General features: G+C 32.6%; 3 protein-coding genes across 4 annotated transcripts; all 3 read left to right on the plus strand.

Moving 5' to 3' along the window:
- The first annotated feature begins 3,012 nt into the window (after positions 1–3,012).
- LOC129876765 (glycosyltransferase-like At2g41451) lies at positions 3,013–8,842 on the plus strand. The gene is made up of 11 exons (XM_055952260.1): positions 3,013–3,582; positions 4,485–4,634; positions 4,779–4,831; positions 5,985–6,093; positions 6,170–6,304; positions 6,460–6,504; positions 6,936–7,123; positions 7,418–7,559; positions 7,701–7,747; positions 7,929–8,016; positions 8,152–8,842. Exons 1-11 carry the CDS (start codon positions 3,037–3,039, stop codon positions 8,449–8,451), a joined length of 1,803 nt encoding a protein of 600 aa, XP_055808235.1. The 5' UTR covers positions 3,013–3,036; the 3' UTR covers positions 8,452–8,842.
- A 1,731-nt stretch (positions 8,843–10,573) lies between these two features.
- On the plus strand, positions 10,574–12,034 carry LOC129876786 (UPF0481 protein At3g47200-like). Its single transcript, XM_055952281.1, has one exon. The coding sequence runs from the start codon at positions 10,574–10,576 to the stop codon at positions 12,032–12,034; it is 1,461 nt and encodes a 486-aa protein (XP_055808256.1).
- Positions 12,035–16,182: 4,148 nt separating this feature from the next.
- Positions 16,183–19,712, plus strand: LOC129876727 (protein IQ-DOMAIN 12-like). Of its 2 annotated transcripts, none has more exons than XM_055952218.1 (6): positions 16,183–16,296; positions 16,839–16,981; positions 17,061–17,333; positions 18,088–18,321; positions 18,491–18,622; positions 18,840–19,712. In XM_055952218.1, exons 2-6 carry the CDS (start codon positions 16,904–16,906, stop codon positions 19,344–19,346), a joined length of 1,224 nt encoding a protein of 407 aa, XP_055808193.1. In that variant the 5' UTR covers positions 16,183–16,296; positions 16,839–16,903; the 3' UTR covers positions 19,347–19,712. The 2 variants fall into 2 exon arrangements, with proteins under 2 accessions (XP_055808193.1, XP_055808194.1); XM_055952219.1 differs by lacking the exon at positions 16,183–16,296 and adding an exon at positions 16,403–16,690.
- The last annotated feature ends 335 nt before the right edge of the window (positions 19,713–20,047 follow it).

The raw sequence follows: 20,047 nt of genomic DNA on the forward strand, positions 1-20,047 counted from the left end.
CGAGAGATATGGTTGTTTGAAGTTGACCTTAGTTTAAACTTAAGTCCAAAACTAAATCGGAAAGACACTTTCAACTTAACTTTGAGATAGGAGCATATTACGACCTTAATTCACAACTAATGCACTCGTATATCAAGAAATTGATCCTAGTATTTTGACGAAAGATATTCGTATATCTTTACCACATATATTTTTAATAACGACGGGTCAGGTCGCTACTAAAGGACATAATGAAAGCAAGTTAAAAATACACGTTTTATGTACTTTTTATTTTGTTTCTTTAAATCAAGTAATGTTCACATCAAATTGTTGCTGCTAAATGTGTTTGGTACAATGGTTTTTTTAAAAGTATTTTTTCCAAAAGCATCAATCAATTTCTCTAAGGACTCTGTGTTTCACACGAATGCATCATCTCACTAAACTTGTCACCTACCTCTACGTATTGGTAGAAAAAAAAACATATAAATGCAAAATATTGAATAGTACCTAGTGAAGAAGATCATTAGAAATTACAAAATTAATGTGTATCTTAAAAAAATAATCAAATCAAATCAAATATTAGGATGCGTAATTTTAGCATGGATTTCTAAAATTTTGTGATAGGATTGAAATTTTGTGAATAAAAATTACAATTCGCTTCTGATCTATAATGCCTCATCATATTGTCATCCTTATTCGTAGCTCAAAATTAGAGTCCATAAACATGCTAATCAATCAATATTTACCATACTATAAAATTTTAACAATGTAATTCAATTCATCACAACCTAATAGTGTTTGATTTGAAAGTGAGTAGAAATATATCGTTATAAGTAATCTATATATACTATGTATATTAAAAGCATTATTTTCACACTAGTCATTTAATTATTTTCAACATTCAATTATATTCCTAAAATTTAACATCAATAGCATATTCAGTACTCCCTCCGTCCCATATTAGATCAACATTTTCTATTTTATATGGTGATTAAGAAATCATTAATGTATTAATCAACTTTACTATTTTGTCATTTGTTTATATTAATGCACATAAAAATAAGTTAGCCTTTGTCCCATATTAGATGGGCACTTTCTATTATACACGGTGATTAAAAAATCATTAATGGATTGATCAACATTACTATTTTGCCCTTTGTTCATATCAATGCACATAAAAATAAGTTAGAAAAAATATACATAGAGTATATGAATAGCTAGTATTAGAATTATTCACATTAAAAAGGCCATATCAATTGTAGGGGCAAAATAAAAAAAAATTAATTAATTCTATCCTGACTTAGTAAATGATCAAGTAATATAAGACAACTTTTTTTAATAAGATGTCCATCTAATATGAACGGAGAGAGTATAATTTTAAGTGAAATTTAGATAAGAGAAAATATACTCAAACCTTATTCTTATCTCGAAAAAGTTGTTTTGACTTCTATTACACATATTAGAAGTTAGAACTTAAATTACAATAAAAATTTACCTTGTATGTAATGAATTGTGGAATTGAGGTATTCTACCGTATAGTAGTAAAGGGTCATTCAAAGTATTCCTTAAAATGAACTAGTTGTATTACAATAAAAATTTCTTATCTTAGTAATTTAAGTATATATTACTTATAAAATACACAAATTAGTATTTGCAAAATAAATTTTGCTCCAAGAATGTCATCATTCACGAGCTAATTCTGATCATCACTTCATGTTGCAAATATTCAAGTGAATATTATTATATTAAAAAGATGAAAATTAACCTTGAAAATAACGTAAAAGAATTTTTTTGTATGATCGCGTTGTTACTTCATTAACAAAACTAAACTTTAAGATTCAGTATAATAACTTTATTAACCAATAAAAATTGATACAAAGATGATAACTTCGTCAATCTGAAACTATAGGAAGATTTAGCATAATAAGGTCACATTAACTAATCAAATTCTATAAATCTAATAATTTAAACTTTAATTTAAATTTATGTTTGAAGCTGATTCAAACATTTCATTTTAAGAGTGAAACTATTAAAGATGAGATTCGAATCTCGATAATTTTAAATTACGATGGAGATATACTTACCACACTTCACCATAGCCTTACAATTTGTTTCAAAGGTTGTGTTATATATTGTAATGTACGTATTGTTAATTTATATATAATATTTATTTTAATTATAAATTAAATTTTATTATATCGTATCTCTAACTTTATATATTATTATATAATGTCAAAATTACATTTTATGAAATAATCAATTTAATGTGATTGCGTTATCTTTTCCTCTTCTTGTTTCTTATGTTGCCTTTGCTATTGTTTAATGTAAACATACTATCTTTTTTTGTAATCATAATTCTATCTCATATCTCAATTTATGCAACTTAGTTTTCTTTTTAATTACCCCTAAAAAAGAATAAAATATTTAATGACATTATCAAATTTTTATCAATATTGCATTCTACTTATTTGGAAAAAATATTACAAAGCTCTATTTGTCTATTTAAAACTTCAATTATTTTAAAAATAATTTTAAAACATTACAAAGTGTTCCTATACTTTTAAACTCCATACATAATCAATTCTTGAGATGAAGAGAGAATAATACAATAAAATAACTTATCAGATACAATTTCTCTACTCCTACAAAAATAAAGGTAACATATGCCTTATTCGCTGTGCTCTAACACCTTTGTTTGAATGGTTGTTAGTTTACCATTTTATGTAACGATCAATTTAATGTGATCACTTCGTTACCTTAATATTTCCTTCTTATTTAATCTCTAATTATTTTTAAATAATCTTATTTTGTCTTTTATCATACGCGATTCAAATAATTAATGTGTGACATTATATAACAATAAAAAATAATACAATATACCTAAACATTATATTTATTACAACAATACAATATTACACAAGACATTATAAAATAATACGTAACAATCATCCTATTGATATTTTATCATATACATTATAAAACAATAGTAACAACCATCCAAACTGATATTTTATCAAATATGATAACCATATTATAAAATTTCAATCGATAATCCTTATGGAATTATCCCAATTGACGATGAGAGATTACATGAATTCGGAATTATCAAAGCAAAAAATGTCTCCTATAAAGCTTCAGTTTCAACTCTGCATGAACCATCTCTCTCTGTGTATATATATACAAAAAAAAAAAAAAACCGTTTCTTATAGAAATTCTTCATTTTCTTTGAATTCTCCAATGGCGGGTGTTTTCTCTACTCTAAAACCCACCACCATTTCTTCTTCTTCTTTTTTGTTTCAATCATCCTCTGTTTTTGCTTCTCGTTTGCTCTATTTACTCACAATTATCTCCCTATCGCTTGCCGCTTTCGCTTTCGTTCTTCAATGGCGTGGTGGGTTACCCGACCCGAGTAGCCGATGGATACCCGAAGATGATCCAGATAAGTTTCGGGGCGTGGGCGGGTCGAAACCCGTACGTGTATCGTCTTCTTCCTCTGGTTGTGAAGATATCCTTGGACAGAGCCGTACGCCTTCGTTTCCGTATTTCAGGGATTGGAAGTTTAATTCCGGGTCTTCTTCATCCGAATCGGAACTCAGGCCCAAGGTTCGTTTATAAATTCTTTTGGGATCTTTATATAAATAGTCGTACAAATTTAATGTTTACTTTTTTTTTCATAAACATATATTATACATTTTTCGGTTATTTATAACTTCATGTTGAAGTACTGGTTAAACTTTTTGAAGAAAAATGGACAGGTTTATGTCCTTATTAGCCAAGTGTCTTTGCTATTGTGGATGAATGGTGAAAAAGTTCATTTGATGATGCTGGGGTCCACCTTTTTGATAAACTAAAGTTATTAAGTTCTTGGCATTTTATGATTGTATAGAATTTGGTTTAATTCTATGCTGGTATAACTGCCAAAAGATACATGTTACGGTATTCTGAACTCACTTTATAAGATTACACTATATATGTGTTAGTTGTTATTGTGTTGGTGTAAATGCTAGACTACATACTTTTTTGTATGTGTGTCATAATTGTTGTTACCTTCAACTCTCATATTCATGCAGTTGATAAATAAAATAAAGCATTTTGGTTGATGATTATAGTTATGCATATATTAGTAATGTAGGTATTACTTATGGAAGATGTAGTTATTCCATTTTCTGCGTTGCATGAAATAATGCATATATTCCCTGATAACTTATATTTTGCGTGATTCTAAATTGCTAACCAAACATGATATTTAGTGTGTTGAAATTTATGCATGACAAAAAAAAAATACTACCAAATATGGTACAAAATATGCATGATTTAATACATGAATGAATCAAGAATTTTCTCCTCATTTTTCCTATGTATTAGTCTAAATCAAGAATTGCAATTGTATATTTACTTTAAACGTCTCAGATATTTAAGTTAAGCTTTATTATTCTCCCCCCTCCCTTTCTTTTCTTGGACTGTATCAGTACCCTAAGGGACATGTTACCTTTGCTTGATGTTAGATATCAATCACTACAAGTACGTCCGCTGGTTTAGAGCAGATCCTACCCTGGATGTTTTATCATAAGGTTATTGGCATAACAAACTTTTTCCTGTTTGTGGAGGGAAAAGCTGCATCTCCCAATGTATCTAAAGTGCTAAAATCCATTCCGGTAAGTGTTCATATCTCATTAATATTTCCATTATTATCATTATTTTGTATTGAACATTCTGTTTCATCACTTCTACTGTTTTGTGTATTTGGACTTGACGTATTTCATCTCGTGATTAATATACAAAATGTGTATACTCTGCAGGGAGTAAGAGTTATATATAGAACAAAAGAGCTAGAGGATGTACAAGCCAAAAGGTAACTGATCTTTGCTTTTTTTTTTTTATACATCTGTGCCTAAACTATGAAGATGAGGACTCCTTAAGTAGAGTAGATATTATTTCCTATTGCTTTGAGAAATGTTTGTTATCCCTTCTGTGGGTTTCATTTTCTGTATTTAGCGTAGTATCGTTCAATTGCATTATGTTGCTAATGGATGCAAGTAATAGTCACACTTCAAAACCCAAGGAGCAGAGAAATTATATTTCCAAAGCTAGACGAGGAAAAGCAAAGCTGATAAACTAACATATGTTAGCATGGGTTAACAAGTTTCCAGAACTTGTTGGGAGTTCCTTACATAGTAACCTATTATATATCAGAAGTAACTACAATGCGTGGGTGGAGGGGGTTGATGTGGACCGACTCATTTACCTATTAAAAGCAAGCAGTAATTACCCAGGGTAGCAGTGACAACAGATTCTCTATTCTATTTGTGTCTTGAGACTTCTTGACATTGTTATCCTCATTCAACCACTTATATTATGCTTGGTTCCTAGAAGGGAAAGAGGGAAAGGTAAATGAGAGTGAAGTTCATTGATTTATTTCCCCTACGTGGAGCACCGAGCATTTAATTCCTTTATATGGTATACTAGAAGGTAAGTAAATAAGACACACTAAACAAGAGAAATTACTCTTTCACCTCTCGTCTTCCAACCCTTCCTCCTTTCAACCCAAGCGACATTGTACTGACGTATATCTTAAGTCATTCATCTTGAGTAAGCTTGGATCTGTTGTGAATGTTGTATGACTAATGTACAGAAGAATTGGTCTCTGAGTATAAAAAATTGAATATAAAAGTGGATCCTACTATAGCTTTTGTCTTCTTGTCTTCTTGTTATTTATAAGTGAGATCAATTCATCAGAGCTTGCTAAAGAAGAGACTTTCTTTTCTACAATCTTGACTTCTCAATTTCGAAATTCCTGTTAAAGTTGAAGGCATTTAATATCAGGTTGTAATAGACTTTAATGAAGAATTGATTATTCAAGTTACTAACTTAAATCAAACTAAATTTAGAAAGTGAAATTTCCGTCTGGGCTAGTAGACATGCTCTTGTTCCCTATTTTTCATCTTACATCTCTATTAAGTGAATGTATTATTTGATATACTGATCTATAATGTCTTGTGTCTTAGTCGGATTTGGAACGAAACTTGGCTGGCTGGATTCTTCTACCAACCATGCAACCACGAGTTATTTGTTAAGCAGACTCTTAACATGGAAATGGCCATCGTCATGGCAAGGGTATGATTGCAATAATTTCATCTGTTTCCAGTTATGGTTGCCTTTTGATCAACTTCATTGCCTTATAACTCTACAGGAAGCTGGTGTGGACTGGATCATTCATCTTGATACCGATGAGCTAATACATCCAGCTGGAACTAGTGAGTATTCTTTACGGAGACTTCTGGCAGATTTACCCAAAGATGTTGATATGGTCATCTTTCCTAATTATGTAAGTAATTGAGCTTGCTCTAGGCTGTCTGCTAACTGTGTCTAAGCGTGTAATTACATGCACGAATATAAAAAAAAGCATGCATTTGCTTCCTTTTTATTTTCTACTGTCTTTTTTCTTGTTGATATCTTCTCTGATGATGGCAAATATTTCAGGAGAGCAGTGTTGAGACAGACGATGTGAAAGAACCTTTTAGTGAAGTAAGATATCTTTCACTGTATCCTTTTTCTTATCTTTCAAGTTGTGGTGTTAAATACTTAAATTCAATCATTTGGATGGAACATCCTCCACCGCTATACATGAATAGGTTTAGATTTTCTTAAAACAAATTTGGATAATTCTATTACCTAATCCTTGAGAATGGACCAATAGCTAATAGTCAAAGAGTCATCTCTTTCCAGACGAATGAAATAGAAGGTTGCGTTGGAGTAGACACTGTGGAGGCAAGAAAGTAAAATTGTACCTTACAAATATAAGGAGCTTGGGTGTTAGACTTTGCTCTTTCTTTGTAGCAGCCAGAATTTCTTGTTTTCTTGGAGAAAGTTTTTGTAGTCTGTAATTTGTATTTATTATGCAACTAAAGTTCTTTTAGACTGTTTACCAGTAATAATACATCTGTATCATGTGGTAGGTCTCGATGTTCAAGAAGAATTATGACCATCTCACAAAAGAAACGTACTTTGGAAACTACAAGGAAGCTACTCGTGGTAATCCTAACTACTTTTTGACTTATGGAAATGGCAAATCAGCTGCACGAGTTCAAGATCATCTTCGTCCTAATGGTGCTCATAGATGGCACAACTACATGAAAAGTCCAAAGTATGCTTGTTCGGCATGTAATTTCTAACTTGTTTTCCTTTTATCTCTATTTCGTTTCTTATTTATTCCCAGTCCTCTAGAATCACTGTTTTATCGAAGTTGAAAAAACACTCATAATGTTTGTCATGCTTTTTCACTTCTTCTGTGTGTTCTTTAGAGTGATCTATTTTATTTATCATTCTTTTAGCTATCTAGTTTACTTATTAAATTTATGATACTGCAGTGCAGCAGCACACATTCTCCTTTTAATTGTTTCCACTTGTATAATGAAAATGTATTTTCTTATTATTGTAGAGAAATCAAACTGGAAGAGGCTGCTGTTCTACACTACACATACCCCAAGTTTTCAGATTTAACTTCACGACGAGATCGTTGTGGATGTAAACCTACAAAAGAAGATGTGAAAAGATGCTTTATGCTAGAATTCGACAGAGCTGTGAGTAATAGGCAGGCTGTTGTGCTTAATCATGTCAATCTGGATTACAATCATAATTTTAATTAAGTAAATAAATTTTTTGGGGTCAAAAGATGGGCTGTATAGTTTCTTTGTCGAATAATTTTCATCCTTACATTGCAGGCTTTTATAATAGCTTCAACTCTGACGGAGGAGGAGATGCTTCGCTGGTAATAATTCTTTTAACTTTCATTCCTCTGAATTCATGCTAATCCGTAGAGTACTTATTTCACCAAATCCTTCCCTTGTTATATGGCAAAATCTAATTTCATACTGATCTGTAGTCCGCTGGTGCTTGGTTTCTTCTTGGTTTGTATCTTGGAAATGCTGACAGAACAGTTATTGGATCAGGTACCGTGAACATGTTGTTTGGACAGATAAAACACTCATCCGGAAGCTTATCAAGAAGGGCATATTGACGCGCATATATACTCCCATGGTAAGATCAAATAATATTTGGTTGTCAGTTTATTTTGAGGGCCCAGACCCCACTTGTAGGATTTTGAGGGCCATCAACCCTCAAGACACATAGTTACAAGAAACTGAACTCATAATACCTTTTTTCTGCCTGTAGGCCATTATACAGGGTTTGAAGGAATCTGGCATTTTCGTTTCTGTTATTGCTTCAGCACATAGAGATATCATAAAAGAAGAGTCATTATCTTCTACTGGAAACAGAAATGCTTCCACATATCCTCATATTACTGACACTTTTCCGAGAAAGATGGGTCGTATATTGGAACCTCAAGCAACTACAAGGAAATTCCTGGAATTTAGCGGAACTGATCGTCCAGCAATTCCACCCGAATCACCTCCTGGCATGGATGGAATTCTCACCTATACAAAATACCTTCTGAACAATAGTTCTTCTTGAAGAAGTATACTTATATACCCTTGGGGAAATAGCTGTACATGAGTTGTGTCATACTGGAAATTGGTTTCCATAGAATTGTTCGAGTATCTAGTCCAGAATTCAGACTCACACCTTAGAGTCACTTGGAATCATAGAGAAGTATTCTTCATCTTTTTCTACCCCAATGAGAGCTCGGAATTTTTTGAAAGTTCGATATGTATACATGACAAAATGCTTTGGAGAACGAAAATTTTATTCATGGGGTACATTTATCAGTTTAGATGTACAAGAATAGATCTCTTCCATGCCTCAATCTTTCAATGATTTTCTTACTTTTTACTCGTGTGTACTGTCTGTCCGCGATTGAGCTGTTTTTTCTTTATTCAGTGTGGAACGACTATATTCGATTCTACCTTCTAGAACTGAGTATGATTCTTAGATTGTTGTTTAAGTACTTTGTTTCTCAATCCAGTTGAAGACCAGTAGATCTGGTCCAGAAAGGGTGATGTTATATTTGATTTGCTTTCTGTCCTAGACTTTGCATCTTCTCTGTTGTAAATGGCCATGTGCTATGTTTCGCGGACTCTAAAGATACACTACTTTTGGAGGATCAAATATGTAGCCGCTGGTATTTTTAGAGAGTTCGAACAATATAGTCTTATGTGTACCATGAGAGTTGGGGTTCGCAACTTGCAGAGACATTTTTTTAAATAATTGGTTGGATGAAAGTCTTGAGTATTTTGTAATATATTGCAATTGTACTATAACAATAAACTATTTTCTGAGAAAACTAAATAATTGACTTGTCAATATCTTATCCCTGGGTTTCATCTTCTCATGATACCAAAAGAATAATCAAAATTGTACTATAACAATTTAAAATTAATGGGGATGTTGATGCTAAATTTGCTAATATTCTTGACATTTATTTTATCCTTTCTTTTCATTTATCATATCAAAAAGAAAATATGTGCACGAAACATTTCCCGTTCACGTATAATCAAGGGAAAATGGTCACCTCCAAAAAAAATTGATTATGTAAGGAGCCTATTAAACACAAACATTAGTCGTTGATTTCACGACTCGGGAGTATAGTCACATGGGTTGTGTCCAAGCTCCCTTCTTTCTTTTTATTATATATTGAGAAAAAAATGTAATTCTTAAATTTTTTTGCCTCTAATATTTTTTCTTGACCATTATTATGAGTGGCAAAATATAGTGCTTTGCCTGTAACACAATTTTGTAATATCAGTGGACTTCCTCTAAACTATATTATCAAATGGAAAGGTTGTGTAGAGATTTTTGATTGGGTAAAGTATTTTATTTCTTCAAAATAAATATATTATAATCAGACCTAGTAAACAAATAGGTAATGTTTTACATCATTTATTTATTTTTAAGTATAAAATCAGCCTAACCTATTGAAAACTCAGGTTTGCTTCATGTGAACATTGCCAATCTTTTTATTTTTGTTACTTGTATCAATAGAAAAGGACTACTTCTCCATGTTTATATTGCCACATCAATCAGAAATAAATTGGTCTGAATCAGTTACTACTATTAGAAAAAATAAAATATTTGATTAAAGAAAATCACCTAAGTAGGCAATTTTCATGCCTTAAACTTCAAATCTCAAGATTGAGAACTTGTATAGAGACTCATTATATAAAGAAATTACAAGATGTAGTTATAAAAGTAACGTGAGACAATAACCAATATCCACGGAGTGGTAAGTACCCGTTCATCATTAATTAAAAGTTTCGAGTTCGACCCTGAATATGAAGTCGTCTTTATTAATCGGCCCCCTATGTAGACACCGGACACCTGGTGGAAAACCAAAAAAAGAACATGAGACATGAGAATTGACAAGTGAGCTAACAGAACAAAAGCAGATAGATGAAGTGCTGACTTTGACAACTGCTAAATCTTCTTCAATATTCTTGTGAATATAATAACAACTTCATGGTAGGCAACTTTGAAGTTTGACATTCTTTGATTCCTCAAGACTTGTTCAAGTAACTATATATGATTGTTATTCAAAACCTTACTCCAAAGTCCATATATATGGAGTTCCACACTCACTAGCAAAACCCCACAAAACAAAAAAAAGAAAGTCTTTTACTACCTCAAAAACCAAAAAAAAATGGAAGGACATACAGGACAACAGGAGGACTTATTTGTAGAAATTGATCAAAAAACAGATGATCAAGCATATAGTGATGGTGAAGCAGCATCCTGTACAACAGATGGGAATGAAATAGTGAATATTATTGTCACATCTGATCCAATTTTGCAAGCAGGATCTATGCCAAGACGGTATACATACTCATGGAGAAGGCGAATACAGAAAGTTCTACCTCTATTGAAGATGGATGAATACAACAGACACGAGTATGATCCAAAAGTAGTTTCATTAGGACCTTACCATCATGGTAAGCCAGAGCTGCAGCTAGCAGAGGACTTCAAACATATAGCCGTTGAAATGTTTGTTTCGGGTAGCAGCAAAGACGTAGCTTATTTCTATAACAAGCTACTAGAAGTTGTTGACAATGCAAGAAGTTGTTATGTTGATGGCTCCACAGACAAGTACAATGATCATGAATTTGCCATAATGATGCTTCTTGATGCCTGCTTTATTATCAACCACATCGAGCTCAGCACAACGGATAGGTATAACAAACTCAGAACCACCAGGCACCATCTTGGAATGTTGGCGTTATCAACAACAGTTCGTGACATGTTTTTGCTTGAGAACCAAATCCCATTTTGGATTCTGAAGCTCTTGATCAGCTTACGATATGACAAAGATGAAGGAGAAGAATTGCTCGAGATGTTCTTGAATTTCACCCTTTTTGGTGAATATGAACAAAAAGGGGAAATGAGTTACAACCACGTCGAAGAGCCTCTCCATCTTCTTGAAGCATTTAGAACAAGACTTGTCTCACAACAAAGTGAAGTCAGGAACTTTCATCGTACTTGCACACCTCAATGGCTAAAAAGGAAGAAAAGTATCAGCAATGATCGCGTTAATATGAAAAGTTACATTCACTCCTTTCGTTCAGTAACCGATCTCAAAGCAAAAGGTATTCACTTCAAGCCTAGCTGCTCTCATTCACTAAAGGACATAAAATTCAAATCAAGATACTTCTATGGACAACTTGTACTTCCAACCTGGTATGTTTCTATCTACACAAAGGCATTCTTCTTGAACATGATAGCCTATGAGATGTGTCCAAATACTGTTACTGATCGCGCTGTGACATCATACGTGTACTTCATGAAATCACTAATCGAGAGCCCAAGGGACGTTAAAGAACTACGCGAAAAGCAGATACTATTCAACATGCTTGGTAGCGACGAGGAAGTAGCAAGAATGTATAAAGAGATCAATACATATGGAGTGAACAACGCGCATATTTTCTACAATGTGAAAGAAAAAATTCAAGAACACTATCATAACAAGGCAAAAACATGGATAGCTGAGCTGATACACACTTACTTTAGGAGTCCATGGACTGCTTTAGCATTACTTGCAGCTACTTTCTTGCTTTGCTTAACTTTTACTCAAACCTATTTTACAATAAATCCCAATCTTAGATCATGAGCAAATGACAAATGTTGTGGTACAGTACTAGTTTCTTACCTTGTTTGCTGTCACAACAAAATAAAGATGCTTCAGTAATATAGATTTGGGCTCGAAGCCCCCTTCGACAAAAAATACCCTACTTATACATGATTAAAATTATATTTTATGTATATATATAATTGATATTGAACCCTTAAACTAGTTCATGAACCCTTAAACTAGTTCATGCTCCCTTCTGTAATTGTCTAGTTTCTTTACTTTATCAGTTGGTCTATACATGTTGATGGTTCAATTTCTTTCATCAAATTCAAGAAAATATTAATCAGAATTAATGTACCTTATTAAAATAGACCATACTCAAAGTCTGTATAAAAGTATAAAGAATATTTGCTGCTCTGGACAGACTCAAATAGGGACCTATCATAATTCATAAGTGCAACCACAACTTATAAGTAATCATAGTTTTTTTAATTAAATAATGCCAGTTATCTTATATTTAATTAATGTTTAAAATAATTGTGTATTTGTAACTTTCTGCGATTCAATCCATGCTTAAATTCTTTTTATCATTGCACTTTAATTAATTTTCCAAATTGTTTTTGCATGTTATGATCCTTCATGGATTGGTCCCCATTGTTGAACTCAATTGTTATTCATCTCCAAATCAGACATATGAATGGGACATGTGATGTTATAGCCAGTGACAACTCTGCATATCTGAGTTTGTTTATATTATCGGTTTTAAATCTGAATAAAGAATAACGGTTGTTGTGAAGGAGTATATATAAAAAATAAGTATAATATATAAACTTGTCTTTTAACTTGATTTCAATTGATATTTATGTCCTTCAACTTTTGGTGTGCACAAATAGACACGTAAATTTGTATAGACTTAAACAAGTCATGTGTCCTATGTGGTGTCCTGCATGTATGATATCACATAGGATGTGTGTGTCTACTTATTCAATTTATACAAGTTTAAGTGTCTACTTGTACACACCCAAACTTGAAGTACATATAATTCAGTTGAGGTCAAGTTAAAAGTCATGTTTATATATTATGTCTAAAAAAGATAGAGAGAATTGCTAATGCTTTTCATTTGTATTTTGCATAATATTGCTATGTGAAATGAATTTAAATGAGTCCGATTTAAATAGTTGATCTCAACTTATTTGAGATTGAGGTGTAATTGTTGTTAGTTATTTTCTCCATCTCATATTAGATATGCACTTTTTATTTTACATGGTGATTACGAAATCATTAATAGATTGATTAAGGGTGTGCAAAAATCGAACTGACAGATAAATCGAACCAAAAAAATGTTATTGGTTTATTTCTATTTATTTATTGGGTTAACGATTATTTAATGATTTTATTCAAAAAATTATTGGGTTATCGATTGGGTATTGGTTTTTTAATATTGGGTTAATGGGTAAACCGATAACCCATTAAGACTATAACAATTTATTATTTTAATATTTACTCATACACAAATATCAAACAAAAAATATTAATATAAATATATAATTACTATATCATACTACCAGTGTCCTATACAATTCACACTACTTCACAGTTCACACTGTATTTACCCTTTAGGCTTCGCCGCTTTAGGTTCCCAACATCAAAATTCAAAACCTTAAGCACGGTTGCGGTTAGGATTTGCAAATTGCAATGACGACAACAAAAGTTAGGCGACGACTAAGCTTGTGAAGTGAGTTTGATTTCTCTCTTTTTTTATTTCTCTTCTTCTCCTTTTTTTGATTTATCCTTTTCTTCATATTCACTTTCTCGAAAAAAATTAACTTCGATGGTAAACAATTAGGAAATCATTTCATCCTAATTGGGTTTAAATCTGATGAGCATTTGAATATTTTCCTTAAGAAACTTTTTTTCTTTTCACAGTAATATTCAAGATTTTCAAAAATTGTTGGAGAAGTCGTATATTTGTTTTGAAAGCATTTTCTTATTGGTTAAACTGAAAATCGAACCGTTAAGGTCCAAAAATCGATAACAAATATCTTATTGGTATGGTTATCAGTTTAGCGTATTTCAAAATCAAAAATCGATAAACCGAATCGGTAATATTTAAAATCGAACTGAATTAGATAGACCGATACACACCCTAGGATTGATTACTTTTACTATTTTATTCTTTGTTCATATCAATATAATATACATAGAGTATAAAAATAACTAGTATTGAAAATTGTTCACATTCAAAAGGTCATATTAACTGTACGGGTAAAATGGAAAAAAATTAATTAACTCTGTCTTGATTTAATAGGTAATCAAATAATATGAGACAACTATTTTTCATAAGATGTTCATCTAATATGGAATGGTTGGAGTATCTTATATCCTTTTTTTTAATTATTGAAAGAAGCATTAAAAATCCATTTAAGGGTTTTTGCAATTATGACCTTTCACATTTCTCTAAAATAATATATAATTAACATGCATGAAGAAGAATGTTACCTTTTCTCTGTCCTTCCTTTATCTAATGGAAACTTATTTTTTTTAAAGAATACATATAATAACAACATAATTCCCAAAATGAAAAAGAAAAAGAAAACTATGAAAGTCCACTTTTAAAGGCTTAAAACTTCAATTATTTTGGACTATACATTACCAGAATTGAGGCCATTAAACAGCTCAAAAAGATACTATGCTACTTTGTGCTCCTTTCCAAAAGTTGGATAGATGTTCACGTGGTTTATCTATGACTAAAAAATATATGAGACCTGTAACGACTCAATAAAATTGATGATCTAAAATTAATTTTAATGGGATATTATATTTTTTCTACTTAATATTTTTTAAAAGTAAATGAAACTATAAATCTATTATAGGTAATAATTGGATCTCATCCTCTCTTAACTAAAGATTTTATTAGGGAGCGCTTTCCTCGACCTTGGGTGTCTCAAAATCGAAAAATTTAGTATAAGTACCAAACCCCATGTAAAAAATATTTGGAAGCCTAAAGTGCTCGCTTTAGTGGCTTGACCCTCTGATCAGTCCTGCACAAAGATGCGTGGCTATATATATATATATTATAATTTTTTGGCGAAAGATTTTAATAGCATTTTTTATCAGCTGTCTCTTCACCCCTGACCAAGTGATCAGTGATGAGTAGTACTTGGAAGCTCAAAGTATACTGTTGAATTTGCTAGATGGGAAAAAAAGAATATGCTTGAACAGTTCTAACACATTGTGAAATTTTACAAATTTTGGGTATCATTTTTTATACATGAAGTAGCAAAAAATTATCATAAGATGTACTACTAATTAAAGCTTTATAATAAACAATAACAACAAGAAGTAATTACCCAACATGTTGCACCAAAATCTGTTCAATTTAATGTTCTCTTCATGTCTTAATTCTTTAGAGGGATAATTCCTGATACAGATATCAAGAACATTAGCCTTTATTAGGAAGTGTTTTACTCCTTACATAGGACTTTTCGACATGAATTCAGATTTAATCAGACTTTAATACTAGTACGGGATATACATCACTAAAGAAGGAAAAATACAAAAACCACCTAATCCAATTCTATTTGGCTATTGAATGCACAAAGTAAATTCTCAGGTTAAATAAGTAAATTCAAAGCATAAAGAGACATTTGAAAAGGTCAGTTCACAATTAGGAAAATGACAGTTAGAAAAGAAGGGAAGATGCAGCAAAAGAAGAGGGCCCTTTATAAGAAGTATATGATGTCAAAAGAGACTTCCCATAAGTCACCTCCAAAAGTACTTAAAAATAATTGAAACATCAATTCTTTTCTTTTTTTATGATCTTGGTGATCGGATCAATTTTCACGCACCTCGATTAATTTCATAAGATACTGTCACCTTTTATCACCAACACGTATCAGGTAATTCTATCCACCAATACTAGGACAGATAGAAAAAATCACTAGTATTTTTCGTCTTTGCTAGAAATTAAATCTGAGATCTTACAAGTCTCAACCACTTTATTGACCACTGGCCCTTGCTTTTTTTTTTTCTGAAACTTTTGTCTAAAGGTAGCTTTTTTCACTCTTCAATATTTCACATACTCCACAGCACATGGTGTGCTTCTCAAAGCATAAGTAAGGTCAGTGTTTCTTATTGGATATAAAGAGACATAAACTTGGGACAAATGAAACGACATGGAACAATAGAACATCACTATTATTCAAGAATCACTGGCAAGGCTTCTTGTTGTTTGATGTTACCAAATTTTGCATGTCCTTCAAGTTGATCTTTTTAGTCACCCTTTCTTTCAACTACTCTAGGTATGTGTTTCAAATTTTCTGATTACTCATATTATTTGATATATGATTCCAAGAATGCAAGCTCATTAATGATCTCATTTTCAGCTGTCAGCACAAGAATGTCCTTTCTGTGAAAATGACCAATTTTGCTGATGTGAGACAATTGTTGTTTTCCGTTAGAGCGAGCTAGAGTCTCATATTGGTTGGGGAATTGACCAGTAGTTTGCTTATATGGACTTGGACAATCCTCTCCTCATGAGCTAGCTTTTGGGGTTGAATTAGACTCAGATACCTTATAATTTACATAGTATCAGAGTCACGTCCATCCCTGTTTAAGCTATTGGTCCACGCTCTAGTGGATTAGAGTTCCATGTTAGTCGAGTAATGGACTGATGGTTTGCTTATACAGACTTGGGTAACCCTCCCCTCATGCTCCAATTTTCTTATATATTATGCGGGATGCTTTGTGCATCGAGCTGTCCTATTGAGGCAGTTCTTGTTTTCATATTGTAGCTTTGCAGCATTTTGTTATATCCTCTGAAACTCTTCTCTCAATCTTTCAGAAAACAGAAGGTGACAGCTGTTTGATAAATCTGTTTGTTTGCTGAAGGACTCATGAATTTCTAAAATGGGAAGGATGAGAAACTGGTTTACCTTTGTCAAGAGACTTTCCATTCCTGAAACAGAACCAATAGCTGATCAAAAGGTTTGAATTTCAAGATTTTGTTGCTTACAAGTGAGTAATCTTTGGATATCTAAACTGGAAATTATGAAAAATCTTTCAGAAACCAAAGAAATGGAAATGTTGCTTTTTGAAAAAGTTCAAGTTGAGGAAAGTCATAACATCAGCTCCTCAGCAAACATTAACTGAGGCGAAAGAACAACAAAGAAAACATGCTTTTGCAGTTGCTATAGCAACAGCAGCAGCTGCTGAGGCTGCTGTAGCTGCTGCCAATGCTGCTGCTGATGTTATCCGTCTAACGAATGCTCCAAATGAATTCAAAAGGAAACGCAAACAAGCTGCCATTAAAATCCAAAGTGCTTATCGTGCTCACCTGGTAAGACATCCTCTCTGGGGGTTCTTGAGTTTTCCATAATGCATAGTGTATCTAGTGTTTTCGCTCATATAATTTCACTGTGAACTTGTCGCAGACACGCATTTGAATGTAGAAGGTTGAAAATTAGTTAGTAATTCACCACAAACTTAAAAGGGTAATAAGGAAAAAAACTGCAGTCATTGCAATAATAGTCTTGAAGATCTTCATACCATCTATTGATAAATTAATTAAACTAATTATTTTCAAGATTATTCAAACATATAGTTGAGAACTTAAGCAGTATCTTGTAACTAAAGGGCGAAGTCCCCTACACAAGTTTAAGGCCAAAGAGTCATCTTTGAAGGTTACTATGGATCCTTGTTAATAGTATTAGAGTGTAAGGTAGGCCAGTGCTCTACCAACTGAGCTACACAACCTAAACGAGATAATGTAGTAAATAAGGATTGGTATGGAAATGAGGCTTGCCTCTTTCTTCCTATCATATTAAAGGAGCAAAACAATGTATGAAGCTCGTAATGCAGAGCAAGCAGAAGAATTCCCAAGGGTAGGTAGTCTTCACCTTGGTTGGGGAGAAAAGCTTTTTGGTCGTCGGAAAACCCTCCGCGTATTAAACTCCTCTTAAATAGCAAGGCATATTTTTAAGAAGTTATGTTGGTGTTTATGGCTACTTACTCTGTTAATTTTTCTAAAAAAATTCTGACATTTGCTGAAATGGACTGGTGCCTAATCTCTGACATTGTGAAATGTTGTGGAGGCCAAGAAAGCATTAAGTGCTCTAAAGGGTCTTGTGAAACTTCAAGCAGTGATTAGAGGTGAAATTGTCAGAGGAAGACTCGTTGCCAAATTGAAGTTCATGCTGCCACTTAATCAAAAGCCAAAAACAAGAGTTTATCAAATTAAACTCCCTACTTTAGAAGATTATCATGACAATAATGACAAGAAACTCATCAATAGTCCAAGGGAAATTATGAAATCTAAAGAACTAAAGGTAAAATCAATCATTCAGCCTTTGTCTAATTAATTTTCCAAACATTGGTTCAACTATAAAAGACACCTACTAACACATCTTATTTTGACTTTTATGGTTTGAACCTCCAAATGAAAATTAAACTTGTTTATTGTTTTTATAACTGTAATATGGTTTTGTTTTTTGGCAGCTTAAATGCAAGAGACTTAGGACTTCGGATTTCAACTTGGCTTTAGAACAAGACAGTGAAGCCTTATGGTCAAGAAGAGAAGAAGCCATTGGCAAACGAGAGCATTTGATGAAATACTCGTTTTCACTCAGGGTAAATTCATTTGCACTTGCATTAACTCACTCATTTGTTAGTAAAAGTAGGAATTCACTTGTCGATACAGACAGTGCAAATATTACACTTACCAATGTATTTTAACATGTTGTAGCGGTTAACCTGCCTTATTTTCTAGATTACTAATCTCACTTTTTATGAACGATTACCTATAATATATTTTGAAATTACCTGATAGTATATTACTTCTTTTCAGGAGAGAAGAAACGATCGAACTTTACAAGAAGTATTAACCAGCAAGCAAAACAGAAGAAGCTACAGATTTGATCAGTTGGCAGAACTTGAGGCACCAAGAAAAGCAGGGTTATTTGAGAAATTGAGATCATTTAGAGACTCAAATGTTCCTCTAGCTGATATGAATGGGATGACACAACTTCAAGTGAGAAAAATGCATAGAGAAGATTGTATAGAGGACCTATATTCTCCTTCTTCATTTCCAAGAAGATCATTTTCTAATGTAAAACGAAAATCGAACGTTGATGTCAACTCATTACCAAGTTCTCCTATATTTCCTACTTACATGGCTGCCACAGAATCTGCAAAGGCAAAAACAAGGTCAATGAGCACACCGAAGCAACACCTAAGGTTACACGAGACATTGTTAGGTCAACATTCTCCTTATAACCTCAAGATTTCTTCTTGGAGATTAACTAATGGTGAAATGTATGACTGTGCCAGAAAGAGCAGAACTTCTAGCAGGTAGCTGTGAATATAAAAGTGTTCTACCAGGATTGAAGAACATGAGTGCTGTACATTATTACTATCTTTTTTAAGGATAGTGTTGTAACTCTGGCCACCAAGGATGAGTATGTACATTATCGACCTGTTTATCCAGTACTTCCAGCAAGGGAAAGCACAAAATCCTAGATTTGCAGCATTACTTCTGGACATGAAAACAATCAGAAAAATGGAGCTATAATTGGAACTTCAAATTTCTTGAGTAATCTATCTACAGTTGATTGATGAAAGCCAGTGCACATCTTTTATTACTGATTTTAACACTTCCATAGACTTGCCACAATGTGTATATATATTTCAAATTTTTCACCCTTTCCCTGTTTGTTTTCCATTGTTTTATTATTTATTTATTGATATGTAAAGTTGTTGCCATGTGAGCAGGAGGTCACGGGGTTAAGACTGCATACAAGGGTTAAGACTACGTAGAATAGACCCTAGTGATCTTGGTTGGACCCCGCACATAGCGAGAGCTTAGTGTATCGGTCTACCTTTTCTTGGGTGCTTCTGTGTTGATTCTATTGGAGGAAGAATTGTTGTTTGATGACCTTTTACCTGGAAGCATTTCAAAGTTTGGTTATTGCATAGAGTTTTAGTCTTTGCCTGTTGTATTTACATAGGATTATTTCTTTTGATTTCTTCCTTCAAACCAACCTCTTTATTATCTCA

This window comes from Solanum dulcamara, chromosome 12 (genome assembly GCF_947179165.1).
Source record: "Solanum dulcamara chromosome 12, daSolDulc1.2, whole genome shotgun sequence".
Classification (NCBI taxonomy): domain Eukaryota; kingdom Viridiplantae; phylum Streptophyta; class Magnoliopsida; order Solanales; family Solanaceae; genus Solanum; species Solanum dulcamara.

Bases quoted from the DNA above. Each gene is read 5' to 3' on its own strand.
- LOC129876765 (XM_055952260.1), top strand. From the start codon at position 3,037: ATGGAATTATCCCAATTGACGATGAGAGATTACATGAATTCGGAATTA. The intron at 7,124-7,417 runs GTATGCTTGTTC...TTATTATTGTAG, and splicing joins AACTACATGAAAAGTCCAAA to AGAAATCAAACTGGAAGAGG. The intron at 8,017-8,151 runs GTAAGATCAAAT...TTCTGCCTGTAG, and splicing joins CGCGCATATATACTCCCATG to GCCATTATACAGGGTTTGAA.
- LOC129876786 (XM_055952281.1), top strand. From the start codon at position 10,574: ATGGAAGGACATACAGGACAACAGGAGGACTTATTTGTAGAAATTGAT.
- LOC129876727 (XM_055952218.1), top strand. From the start codon at position 16,904: ATGGGAAGGATGAGAAACTGGTTTACCTTTGTCAAGAGACTTTCCATT. The intron at 17,334-18,087 runs GTAAGACATCCT...AATGTTGTGGAG, and splicing joins GTGCTTATCGTGCTCACCTG to GCCAAGAAAGCATTAAGTGC. The intron at 18,322-18,490 runs GTAAAATCAATC...GTTTTTTGGCAG, and splicing joins TGAAATCTAAAGAACTAAAG to CTTAAATGCAAGAGACTTAG.